The 13,357-nt window shown below is 37.3% G+C and overlaps 3 protein-coding genes across 3 annotated transcripts; all 3 read left to right on the forward strand.

The window, feature by feature from the left end:
• The first annotated feature begins 712 nt into the window (after positions 1–712).
• On the forward strand, positions 713–2,391 carry LOC109812204 (uncharacterized). Its single transcript, XM_020376121.3, has one exon. It carries the CDS (start codon positions 1,322–1,324, stop codon positions 2,201–2,203), a length of 882 nt encoding a protein of 293 aa, XP_020231710.1. The 5' UTR covers positions 713–1,321; the 3' UTR covers positions 2,204–2,391.
• A 3,887-nt stretch (positions 2,392–6,278) lies between these two features.
• LOC109812161 (uncharacterized) lies at positions 6,279–7,169 on the forward strand. Its single transcript, XM_020376055.3, has one exon. It carries the CDS (start codon positions 6,279–6,281, stop codon positions 7,167–7,169), a length of 891 nt encoding a protein of 296 aa, XP_020231644.2.
• Positions 7,170–11,486: 4,317 nt separating this feature from the next.
• LOC109812162 (uncharacterized) lies at positions 11,487–12,909 on the forward strand. The gene has a single exon (XM_029274158.2). It carries the CDS (start codon positions 11,547–11,549, stop codon positions 12,426–12,428), a length of 882 nt encoding a protein of 293 aa, XP_029129991.2. The 5' UTR covers positions 11,487–11,546; the 3' UTR covers positions 12,429–12,909.
• The last annotated feature ends 448 nt before the right edge of the window (positions 12,910–13,357 follow it).

Here is a 13,357-nt window from a genome sequence, read left to right on the forward strand (position 1 = left end):
TCCTCCAACGTGAAAGACAAAGAGAAGTGGAAATAAATAGCACATTAAAACACTTCGATTGCAACTAATATAATCCAACTTTTTTTCTCAAACGAGATTATGATCCATTAGTATGACTATAAATATAAATCTCAAAGATTAAATGTGTAAATTAGCAATAGATAGAATTAAGACGGAAAAAAAAAATCTTATGATGGATTGTGGAGCATAAGTTTTTTCTATTTTGGTACGGTTAGCAACGCAACCAAATTCTAAAACAAGAGACTAAAATACTCAACATTCAAACAATGATTTAACGAGGTTCAGCAATGTGCCTACATTCTCAGAAATAGAGTTGGTGTTTTCTATTATTATTAGAAATAAATAGGATTATATCAAGTATATATAAACTACAAGGACATAACCTTACACCTCAACCCAATTAGTCAGTAACCCAATAAATAGGCGGGCCAAACTCAATCTGCTCTACTTCAATATCTGTCTGTCCATTATGAATGAGTCATACACACCTATGTACAACAAGTACAGCAGTGGATGTGAACTTATGAGTTATGACTCCATGTAAAATTCCAAAATTCATCATTACTAACTTGATCCTGGTGAAATTTTTATACTCTTGTTTAGCTTTAGTGCACAATTATATACATGCTCATTCAAGATAAATATATGGTACAGCCAACAGAAACAGCATCCATCGTAAATTTGTAACAGAAAAAGAGATGGAAAACAATGTATATGAACAAACTTGGGTTTGACTTCAGTTATTGTGATCTGCTTTAATCGTGTACAGATGTATTGCATCTTTATATACTCTTGTAAGTTGCAAAGAATGATATACCATTGGCCATTAGGGAAAACAGCGCAGGTCCGTCCGTGGGCAGACCAAGGATTGGCTTTATATTAATATTAATACATAAGTTAAAGCTTATATGTGAGAACAAGGCGATTCTTGTTCCTCAAGAGAGGCAATGTAAAGGTTGTTTTAGCATATTAATACAGCAGATCACACGTGTAGATGAGTTACATTTAAGGCTAAAACACGTTTTAGGTGAGGCATTTGCATTGAAAATGTCATAATCATGCAAGTTGAGACAAAATATGAGTTGGACAGTTTCCTTGGGAGAGACACTGCTCTAACATATATGTAATTGTTTTAGATCCAAATCTCGATTAGTTAGCCTCATTGATATTTGCTAAAGAAGAGATTCCTTATGTCTCCTACAGCCATTATATATATTGACAAGATGCCATTGGAAGGGCAGATCCATAGACTCAATTCTTCATCAAAATCAAGTCTTCTCTTCTCTTCTCTTGGGAAAAAATGGCATCCTCTCCTTTGAACCCAAAATCTCATAGTCGCTCAAATAGCTTGCCCTCTAGACCACACCCTCTCATTCTAAATTGCAATGAACAGTTGGAGAGCTTAAGGGCTTCCAATGAAACCTCCTCTTCTTCATCACTGAGACATAAGGTAGGAGGCTTGCAAGATTTGATTGAGTGTGTTGAAAAATTGATTCAGCTTCCCCTCACTCAAGATGTTCTTGTTCACGAGCATCAAGAGAAATGGGTGGATGAGCTTTTGGATGGATCCTTAAGGCTCTTAGATGTGTGTACAGCAGCCAAAGATGCTTTGCTGCACACCAAAGAATGCACACGTGAACTTCAATCAATGATAAGAAGGAAGAGGGGTGGTGAAGTGGAGCTGATAGCAGAGGTTAAAAAATTCTTGACATCTAGAAAAGTAGTGAAAAAGGCCATCTCGAAAGCCTTGGCAAATCTGAATGGCACTTCAAAGAATTACAACATCTCATCAACTACAAATAAAAGCCACCAAACAGAGGCTTTGATTAGCATATTACAGGAAGTGGAAGTGGCTACACTATCAACATTTCAATCACTGCTGCAATTTATCTCAGGCTCAACACAATCAAAGGCAAACCGATGGCTTTCAATTTCCCAGCTAATTCAACCCAAAAGAGTGGCTTGCTCCCTAGCGGCAGATGAAAGTGAATTTGCCCTGGTGGATGCAGCATTGCAATCTTTCATATTTACCAAGACTTGCAAATTTGAAGACATAAACAATCTGCAAAACCACTTGGAGAAAATGGAATCGTGCATTCAAGACTTTGAAGAAGGACTTGAGTTTCTATTCAGGCGTTTGATTAAAATCAGAGTTTCCCTTCTTAATGTTCTTAACCATTAGTCCAACCTAGCTGGGACTCAATTTTGTACTGATCGATATAGATACACTTGTACATGGAATCCATAAATGTATATGTCTAGTGATAATGAACTGAAAATCTTTCTCAACTTTTGTTGTCATATCCTCTTGAGCAGATTCATCGTTTCCAGATTTGAAGATCAATATAAAATCATGACAACATTTTTAAATATCCAATATAAAATTGCAAAAATAATGTAAATTCAGTAACTAATATACGTGTTCTTCTATTGTATTGTCCTCTTGTCTTATCATTTCTTTTAGTATTGTTACTCAGCCTGTAGGCATATGCCAATTCTCCCAATGTTATATTTGACATGTCTTTTTGACAGGAAAAAGTAAAGAACCAAATTGAAATTTCCTATTAATAACCAATAAGAACGTGTATTGTTGTTTTGTTCTTACACGTCAGAGTAAAATGAGTTTGTATATTAATGGGCTTAGAAAGAACTGAATTGAGCAGTGAAGAAACAAGCCTTGAAATGCCCCCAAAGTTGAAGCACAACACAACAGAACAAAACCTCCCTCCTTGCTATGTCTCTAACGAAGAGAAAATACCTTGTGTTGGAGTCTTGCTTGGTGCACACTGAACAAAGTAGTTTTTGTTAGTTCCGTGGATAACAACAATGGAGCAACTCAACGCGTTGGCGAAATCCGGCCAGGACTTTTTTGAGTCGCCGCAATCCGGTATTTGCTCTCTCTTTCTGGCGTCTTAGGTTCAATAGGTATTAGGTGCTGGGTGCTTCCAATTCTTTTCATCGGGTACTGTTTAATTATATGTTTCTCAGGTGAATGGTCACCGTTGAAAATCCAGGAATCATTTTTTAATATAAAATTCTCGACTATATAATGAAACTTCTATGCGAGTGCAAGTTCAATCGATTGGGTAAAAAATATTAGACAGCGTCCAAACAACATGCTAGTTAGTTGTTGTTAGAAACACAGCCTAGCCTTGAAAAATTAGCAGCAATAGTGTTCTTATGTGTGGATGTGGTTTGATCCATGTATATATCATATGTGATTCATTATGCTGAGGGCAAGTCACTGGTCAATCTAATTTAACTTTACAAACTGATTTGTAAGCCGAAGATTATATACTTTATTTTGAATAAAGTAACGTGAAGGATTTTTCATCGGTATTTTTGCTGATAAGTTTTTAATACATATATATAACATATATAAATACATATGAACACACATTCAACTACTTAACAAGTATGGATAACTTATCCAACATCATTACATAGTTGAACACACTCCAAAAGGTATGGGTCTTGTACTAGAGCAGACTAACAGATACACTAATTACAACATAAAACTTTAGATAAAACTTCACATCCAAAATACTGTCAGAGATTTCAACGGCTTCAATAGTGTGAAATCTCTAACACACTCCTTTACACCAAGAAACAATCACGTTCAACTCTAATTAAAGTAATGGTCGATCCAATAACCACCTAATAATGGGTGTTCTAATATAGCAAACAACAATCACGTTCAACTTTGATTAAAGTAACTCTGATTCTAATTAACTGTCTTGGGAGGCGTTCAACTCCAACTTCAATATCTTCGGTGCACAACTCTAAATTTTGCACACGCTTTGAAAATTCTCAGTAGAAGAAGGCTTTGAAGTTTGAACTGATGAGAGGCTATGTGTCAAGAATTTCGAATTCATTAGTGTCTATGTTGGGATTCAAACAATATCTCATCATTGTGGAGTATGTTTGTGTAATAACGTTATAAAAATAATTCATAAAATATCCTCTCAGACAAATACCATAAAATAATCACTTCAGTGGTATTAGAGCCGGGTTTTGCTTTTGGTCATCACCCAAAAGGCCTCTCAATCATTGAAGTATGTTTGTATTATATAAGTTGTTATTTGTTGTATTATTTTATCGATGTGGGACTTGTTTGAATCCCAACAGTCTAACACTTCAGAATCACAAGATATTCTCTTGGGCTGCACGATCTTGGAGATTACTGTCCTCCTTCTCTGCTTTAACTGTCTTTTGGGCCAAAAAAAAAAAAAAATCAAAGATTCTAATGACCCCATAGTATCCAATCCACTTCTGCTTCTAGTAAGATGCTACATGCTAAGCGTGGAAAAAATCTCCTTGTCTTTGTTTGAAGAAGAAACTGTGAATTTATTTTGTATTTTGATAAGAACAATGGGAGTCACTGCAATGCGTCACCACCCACGTCTCTTGTTTGCAGCTGGAAATCATGGTGGAAGACTCTAATATGAGAACCACACCACAAAACCTAGCTGTTATAGTTGAAGAGTCCAAGATCTTTAAACCCCCCACTAGAATCCCATACTTCTAATGTGAGACTCAAGTCTCATACCTTATAATTGGATCTTAACATGTTGCTTTCAAGTTTACCGAGGCCTTTCCAATTGCCTATTTCATTTTCACCCAACATGCAAGTATTTATTATGAATCCGGTTTCTGCATCTATCCTGCAAATAACTGATAAAAGTTTGTGCATGCTATCCCTTGTTTGCAACAGACAATCTTTAATTGTGCCACAACTATCCAAGAGACTCAGAGACCCATCTAATAGTTTATCAATTTCTTTGCTGCTGCTTTCTTGTGCCAATACCTGTTGGGACATTGTCAATTAGAGCAACTTATTAGTGCTGTCATGCAAGTCTTTCAAGTCATCGAGTCTGTGACTTATTGAAGACGATGATGACAAAGACGTGGTGACTTCAGAATCCTTCGACCTGTGCAAATTCTCCTTGACTTGTGATATAATGGGGTGTGATGCAGTAGGCAACCTGTTGCTGCGATCGTGAAGCCATCTTTTCATGTTTGTTTCTACTATTGTCATTTCCTCTTAGAAAATGAAGGTGGCTGGAAATAAAAATACAATCTGTTCTTAACTCTCCGAATTAGAAGGTGATATCTGCTCAATATATAGCAAATGAATAGAGGAGACAAGAAGAATAGTTTTGTTTTCAAATGTCAGCAATTGAGAATGCAACTACGTTATCTTAATTCTGCTCTTACAATCCTACTGCTACCACTGCATTGTTTGCTCAGTGCTTTCAACAAACCAAGCATTCCAACTTATTGCTCAATTTTTAACTTGGGAATGACATGTACATGACATATTCCATAGATGGCCACCTATGCTATGTCTCCTCCATATTTTTAGGTCCAAGATACAACAAATCAAATTGTGAACTCCAAGAGAGGAACTGATGGGATTGAACGTTGGAAGTGGATCTTGTGTCTGCAGGTGGAAAAGCAGCCCTATTTATTAATACCATTAAGTAGAACATGTTTAATTGTATATGGCTTGAAAATAGGGAGGCGGGGTGTGGGTATCTATTCATCTTCAAACATCAAAGATCGTTCATATCTGGATGGCGAAGTGTATGCATTGTTCCCAGGTCATACAAGTAATTTATTGATGTTTATGTAAATGGATGTATTATGCATTGAATACTCAAATAATGCAAAAGTGGTAGCACGAGTTTATACATTATATAAAATATTTAATTAATACATTGATATCAGAAAATAAAGTTTCTCTCTCTCCTGTCCTGTTCTGGGAAGACAAGTTCATAAACTGAATTTTATTTATGAATTGTAACAGTTCCTCCTCCAGACAATAGCTTCTATTATGATGCATGTTCCATTGAGTTTAATATTTTATTTTAGTAGCTCGTAATGATGCCGTTTTTCAATAATATATGTGATTGGGAAAGTTGAAAATTCGGGGATGAGAAGTCTAGGTGCATGGGAAGCATTGCTAGACCCAGACAAGTGAGGAAATATATTCTTCTTGTCTCCTTTGTGTTACAATAACATGCTCAGTATGAGGAGGAAGCTTAGATCTAAATAAATATAATATATTAGTTTTGATGCTCATTATGTGACACACTGGGAAAAGATTAAAAAAGAAGAAGAAAAACTTGTCTTTCATAATTCTTTTGCTATATATAAAGTAGATGCTAACCCTTAAAACTCAAGACTCGGAGTTTAGAATACACGACACAATATATCCTATCTCCTCCTAGCCTTTTGAATCCTGAAAAGAGAAAATGGCAGTCACTGAAACAAACACAAAGAGCTCTCTCCACACTCGATGCAACAGCTTGCCCTCCGCACCTCACCCTCTCATATCACAACATGAGGAGCATCTGCAAAGATTGAAGGACTCTCAAGCCACTTCTTCAATTTCATCATCTTCACTTTGCCACAAACTTGATGGTTTGCTGGATTTGCATGATTGCACCGATAAGTTGCTCCAATTGCCAATCAAACAACAAGTCTTAGCAAGAGAGTGCAGCGACAAATGTGTTGATGACATCCTAGAAGGGTCTCTGAGGCTCCTGGATATCTGCAATACAGCTAAAGAATGCTTACTGATATCAAAAGAAAGCATACATGAACTTCACTCAGTCATCAGAAGAAGAAAAGGCGATGAAACTGTTTTCACAACTGAGGGTGGAAAATACTTGGCTTCAAGGAACAAGTTGAACAAGGCAGTAAGAAAGTCCTTGAGAAATTTGAAAGACATAACAAATGAGTCTGCAGTTTTCCCCTCAAACAAAGATAATGATGACGCTTTATCCGTGCTTAGTATCTTAACAGAAGCAGAAGAGGTCACGGTGAGATTATTAGAATCTCTGTTTTTGTTTATCTGTGACCCCAAGGGACAACCAAAGCAGAGCAGATGGTCAGCAATCTCGAAGCTGATGCAACCTAAAAGAGTGGTTTGTGACTCTCAAGAATCACTCGCAAATGAATTTGAGAAGGTGGATGCAGCTTTGCGGTCTCTACTCAGTCACAAGCCTTCATCTATTGATTGTTTTCTAAGCCATTTTGAAAATTTGGAAATGTGCATTCAGGATTTAGAAATAGGAGTTGAACACCTCTCAAGAAAACTAGTTAGGAATAGAGTTTCTCTTCTCAATATCTTCAACCACTAATCATAGAACATCTCTGATTTTTGTGAACTCAATTTTGACCACATGAGTACTCTCTCCCAATTGTATATTAATGTGAATAAATTTTTTTTTCTGCAGAACATATGTTAATTAATGATCGGACTATAGTTATTTCAACTTCTCTGTTTTTCTCTATTCTTGAGTGCACTCCAAATCTTATCTTTCAATTTCCCTTTATTGTTTCAAAACTTCACTTATAAAATAAATGAAAGGAAAGAAAGGTTAAACAAACATGTTTTAATTTCAAAATTATAACAATTTGATCAGCCTTCTTATCTATACAAAAAGGCTTGAACCACATGTGCTTCAAAGTCAATTTGAACACGTATCTTAGCTGTCAAGCTTAAGATTGTCATTATTAGGTTGATGATTTAATCAAAATTTAAATGTCTACGCTGTACATGTTGGGAAAAAAGAAAAGAAATAAGTAGATGATTGTGTTCCTCTTACGGGGACAAGCCAATTGGTATCTTATCTTTAGTTTACAGTTTATTACGTATTATTTTTCCTTCAATGTGAAAGACAGATGAGAAGTGGAAATTAATAACACACTAATTCAATTGTAACTAATATAATCCTATTTTTTCTCACTTAAACGAGATTATGCTGATCCTTAAGCTTCATTCATTCATAAAAGACCATCTATCATTAAGTATGACTAAAAATATAAATCTCAAAGACTTTATGTGTAAACTACTAACAGAGATAGAATTAAGAAGAAAAAAATCTTTTTTCTGCTTTTCTTTTTTGTTAGAATAATGACTTCATGTAAACTTTCAAAATTCTTCCTCACTAACTTAATCCAAGTGTTTTTGTATACTCTTATTTAGCTTTAGTTTACAATCTTTTTATAGATTCTCTTTTGAGATGAATATATGATAGAACCAACAGAAACACAACAACCAATGTAAGTTTGAAACAGAAAAAGAGATGGAAAACCATGTGTAAGAACATGCTTGGGTTTGACTTCAGTTATTGTGATCTGTTTCAATTGTGTACACGTGTATTGCATCTTTATATACTCCTGCAAGTTGCAAAGAATGATATACCATTGGCCATTACAGAAAACAGCGCAGGTCCGTCCGTGGGCAGACCAAGGATTTGTAGAAAAACTAAGAGAGACGAGTAACACTAAAATTGTGGGTGATCGTAGCAACTCACTGTGATTTTTATTGAATAAGAGATGGCCTTTAAATAGCCATTGTACAACGTACTGAATTAACAAGAAGATAATAAAATATCTTATCAAATCAAAACTTACCAAAAAACTATCTTATCTAATCTGAAACCAAATAACTCAAAATCAAATAATTCCAGATAACTAAATCGGATATCCCGGATATCTTGGATATCTCGAATATCTCGGATATCTCTAGAAATTTAAGATTATCCAACAAAACTCCCCCATAATCTTAAATTTCTCCTTCTTCTTTCATTTCGATGCTTCTTCCACCAGAGCGCGATACTCCTCTGTGTACCATGGCCCCGCGAGCCATGCAACGTCCAGCACCCCCTGCGTCGAGGTGGCCGATGCCTCTTTTGGGACACAAAAATACCCGTTGCTCTTTGGTCCACCTTTAAACCCAGAAAGTACTTCATGATGTCCAAATCGGTCATCACAAACTCCCTCTTCACTTCTTTAAACTCCTCAACTAGCTCAGCTTTACTTCCCATCTCACTCTTCTCAATTGATCCGATCTCCTCATCCGTTGCTTTCTTCCATCTTTCATCAAGTACCACCTCTTCAGATTTTATGTCTTCTGTTCTTGTCAATAGACATACTACATGTAACTCGTCAGTGGAGTTGTAGATGTCTTGCTCCTTTGCTTTGTACTCGGACGAGCTCGGAAAACTTGTTCTTGAATACCCAACACCACGTAGTCCATGCACCAACTCCTTCTTTGATAGCTCGGTCAAACCTCCAATGTTTAAATGCCCAAAACGAGAATGCCTCATCATTGCTTCATCCTTCACGTCTAGCTTTAAGCACTTATTTTGAATGATGTTCATCTCCAGTTTATACATCCGATTCTTTTTCATCTCCACTCGGGCTATTAAACGATCATGCTTGTCCTTCAAATAAAGCACTCGATCCTTCATCAGAACCGAGTTTCCTTTCTCCATCATCTGCCCCATGCTTAAGATGTTATTCTTAAGCTCGGGAACGTAGTAGACATTCCTTATTTCTCCAACTCGTCCATCCTTCTGCATAAACTTGATGGTTCCACGCCCTTTTACCGCCACCTTGGAATCATCCCCAAATGACACGAATCCAGCCTTTACCTTGATGAGTTCGTTGAAGAAACTTTCTTCTCCACACATATGATTGCTCGCTCCAGTGTCCAAATACCAGACCGAGTTGTTTAGGCAACTTGAATCAAGCTCGGCTTCTGACTTCTCATATGAGCTTGGAGGCTCAATTGTTGATCTCTCGACGCAACTCAAGTTTAGCTGGACCTCGGAGGCACAACTCGGACGTAGCTTGGTCTCCGAGCTCTGCGTCATCATCAAAATTCCTGCTTCCTCGTCCTCTTCTTCTGTGAGAAGATTCTTCCCTTTTTCTTCACTTCGGCTTTTAGCTCGGCAATACTTTGCTATGTGACCGTATTTGCCACAGTTGTAGCAATTTGCCGATCTGCATTCCTTTGCGTAGTGGCCGAGTTTGCCACACTTATAACATTCCACCTCGGACCTTGGCTGACTTCCTTGGCTACGATCACCTCGTCCTTGTCCACCTCCATGGTCACCTCGTCCTCGACCTCGTCCTTGATCACCTCCATGATCACCTCGTCCTTTGCCTCGTCCTCCATGATCACCTCATCCTTGTCCTCCTGATCTTCGGCCCTGAGTGTTCCGAGTTTCATTCAAATCAAGTTGCGCCTGTAATGCTTGATCAAGAGTATTCTTCATCTTCCTCCTCCTTTGTTCGTGGGCTTCGAGTGACCCAGCGAGCTCTTCCACTGAGAGAACTGACAAGTCCTTTGACTCCTCAATTACGCATGCAATACTCTCGAAATCATCTGTTAATGATCTCAAGATTTTCTCCACAATTCTACTTGCTGGCATTGGCTCCCCATTCCTTCCTAGTTGGTTAGCCACCTTCTCCACCCGAGTTATGTACTCGGATACTTGTTCCTTATCCTCCATCTTCAAACTCTCAAACTCTCCTCGGAGAGTTTGAAGTCGGATCTGTCTGACACGGTGGTTACCTCTGTGCGCAACCTCTAAGATCTTCCATGCTTCCTTTGAAGATGCAGCGTTTGCAATCTTCTCGAAACCTGACTCATCCACGGCATTGTACAAAAAATACAAAGCCGATTTGTCCTTCACTCGTGTCTTTTCCAATGTGGCAATCTGAGCCACAGATTGGTCTTCGTCCTCCTCGGGTTCTTGGAACCCCTTCTCCACTATGTCCCATAGACTTTGGGAACCCAACAGGGTCTTCATTTGTAAACACCAATTATCATAATTGGTTTTCTTTGACAGTTGTGGTACGGTCATTCCATTCACAACCTTTGCCATTACTCTCTCTTTCTTCTTTCTTCCCCCTTCACAGGCGCACACTGTTTTCCTCTCACACTCGGCACTCAGAGCATATAGCTCTGATACCAATTTGTAGAAAAACTAAGAGAGACGAGTAACACTAAAATTGTGGGTGATCGTAGCAACTCACTGTGATTTTTATTGAATAAGAGATGGCCTTTAAATAGCCATTGTACAACGTACTGAATTAACAAGAAGATAATAAAATATCTTATCAAATCAAAACTTACCAAAAAACTATCTTATCTAATCTGAAACCAAATAACTCAAAATCAAATAATTCCAGATAACTAAATCGGATATCCCGGATATCTTGGATATCTCGAATATCTCGGATATCTCGGATATCTCTAGAAATTTAAGATTATCCAACAGGATTGGCTTTATATTAATATTAATATATAAGTTAAAGCTTATATGTGAGAACAAGGCGATTCTTGTTCCTCAAGAGAGGCAATGTAAAGGTTGTTTTAGCATATTAATACAGCAGTCCACACGTGTAGATGAGTTACACTTAAACGCTAAAACACGTTTTAGGTGAGGCATGTGCATTGAAAATGTCATAATCATGCAAGTTGAGACAAAATATGAGTTGGACAGTTTCCTTGGGAGAGACACTGTTCTAACATTTATGTAATTGTTTTAGATCCAAATCTCATATTAGTTAGCCTCATTGATATTTGCTTAAGAAGAGATTCCTTATGTCTCCTACAGCCATTATATATATTGACAAGATGCCATTGGAAGGGCAGATCCATAGACTCAATTCTTCATCAAAATCAAGTCTTCTCTTCTCTTCTCTTCTCTTGGGGGAAAATGGCATCCTCTCCTTTGAACCCAAAATCTCACAGTCGCTCAAATAGCTTGCCCTCTAGACCACACCCTCTCATTCTAAAATGCAATGAACAGTTGGAGAGCTTAAGGGCTTCCAATGAAACCTCCTCTTCTTCATCACTGAGACATAAGGTAGGAGGCTTGCAAGATTTGATTGAGTGTGTTGAAAAATTGATTCAGCTTCCCCTCACTCAAGATGTTCTTGTTCATGAGCATCAAGAGAATTGGGTGGATGAGCTTTTGGATAGATCCTTAAGGCTCTTAGATGTGTGTACAGCAGCCAAAGATGCTTTGCTGCACACAAAAGAATGCACACGTGAACTTCAATTAATGATAAGAAGGAAGAGGGGTGGTGAAGTGGAGCTGACAGCAGAGGTTAAAAAATTCTTGACATCTAGAAAAGTAGTGAAAAAGGCCATCTCCAAAGCCTTGGCAAATTTGAATGGCACTTCAAAGAATTATAACATCTCATCAGCTACAAATAAAAGCCACCAAACAGTGGCTTTGATTAGCATATTGCAGGAAGTGGAAGTGGCTACACTATCAACATTTCAATCACTGCTGCAATTTATCTCAGGCTCAACACAATCAAAGGCAAACCGATGGCTTTCAATTTCCCAGCTAATTCAACCCAAAAGAGTGGCTTGCTCCCTAGCGGCAGATGAAAGTGAATTTGCCCTGGTGGATGCAGCATTGCAGTCCTTCGTATTTACCAAGACTTGCAAATTTGAAGACATAAACAATCTGCAAAACCACTTGGAGAAAATGGAATCGTGCATTCAAGACTTTGAAGAAGGACTTGAGTTTCTATTCAGGCGTTTGATTAAAATCAGAGTTTCCCTTCTTAATGTTCTTAACCATTAGTCCAACCTAGCTGGGACTCAATTTTGTACTGATCGATATAGATACACTTGTACATGGAATCCATAAATGTATATGTCTAGTGATAATGAACTGAAAATCTTTCTCAACTTTTGTTGTCATATCCTCTTGAGCAGATTCATCATTTTCTGACTTAAGATCAATTGCATCAAGACAGCATTTTTAGCACAAATGTAATGCTTATTATGAATCAAAATCTAATGTATCATCTGTATGATTTGTAAAGTCTTTCGTCTTTATAGTTTTATACATTCAGTCTATCTCCATTAAACTGATGAGTTCAAACTATAAGTTTGTTTTCATTAACTTGGTGGGTTTAGTCCATCCAGTTTTATAAGACTTAGTCTTAGTGTCTTGGATCCCTATATATATTTGTTTGGGGATCCTTTCTAAGAGTGACACAAAGAGAGGAAGTGTGAGATCAAAGTGCTAAGTGTAAGTACAATGAACTGGGAAGAAGATACGTAGAGAGAAAAAGAGAACCAATTAGAGAGATTAAGGAATTTCTGAGAAGAGCAAGAGGTTGCTCTGTCATAAAGACTTGGTCTTGTTTTAAGACAACGGAATCTACTCTCTCATGTGGATGTAGGCCTAATTGGCTGAATCGGGTAAATCTATTGTGTTCTCGTCTCTCAATCTTTTTCATTTGCTATTACGCTTTTTCTATGTTTACATTTTACGTTCTTGTTGGATATTCTTGTTTCTACGTTTTTTTTTGTGTTTGTTCTTGCATAAGGTTTGTTCTTGTTTGCTTTCTTTCTTATTTTAGAACCAACAAGTGGCGTTGTATGTGGGAAAAGAAGAAAGAAAAAGAAAGGTTGAATCATGGGAACAACCAAATATGATATCGACAAGTTTTTAGAGAAGAATGACTTTGGGTTATTGAAGATAAAGATGGAAGCTATCTTGCT

This window comes from Cajanus cajan, chromosome 4 (assembly GCF_000230855.2).
Source record: "Cajanus cajan strain Asha chromosome 4, NIPB_CcT2T_4, whole genome shotgun sequence".
In the NCBI taxonomy this organism is placed as follows: domain Eukaryota; kingdom Viridiplantae; phylum Streptophyta; class Magnoliopsida; order Fabales; family Fabaceae; genus Cajanus; species Cajanus cajan.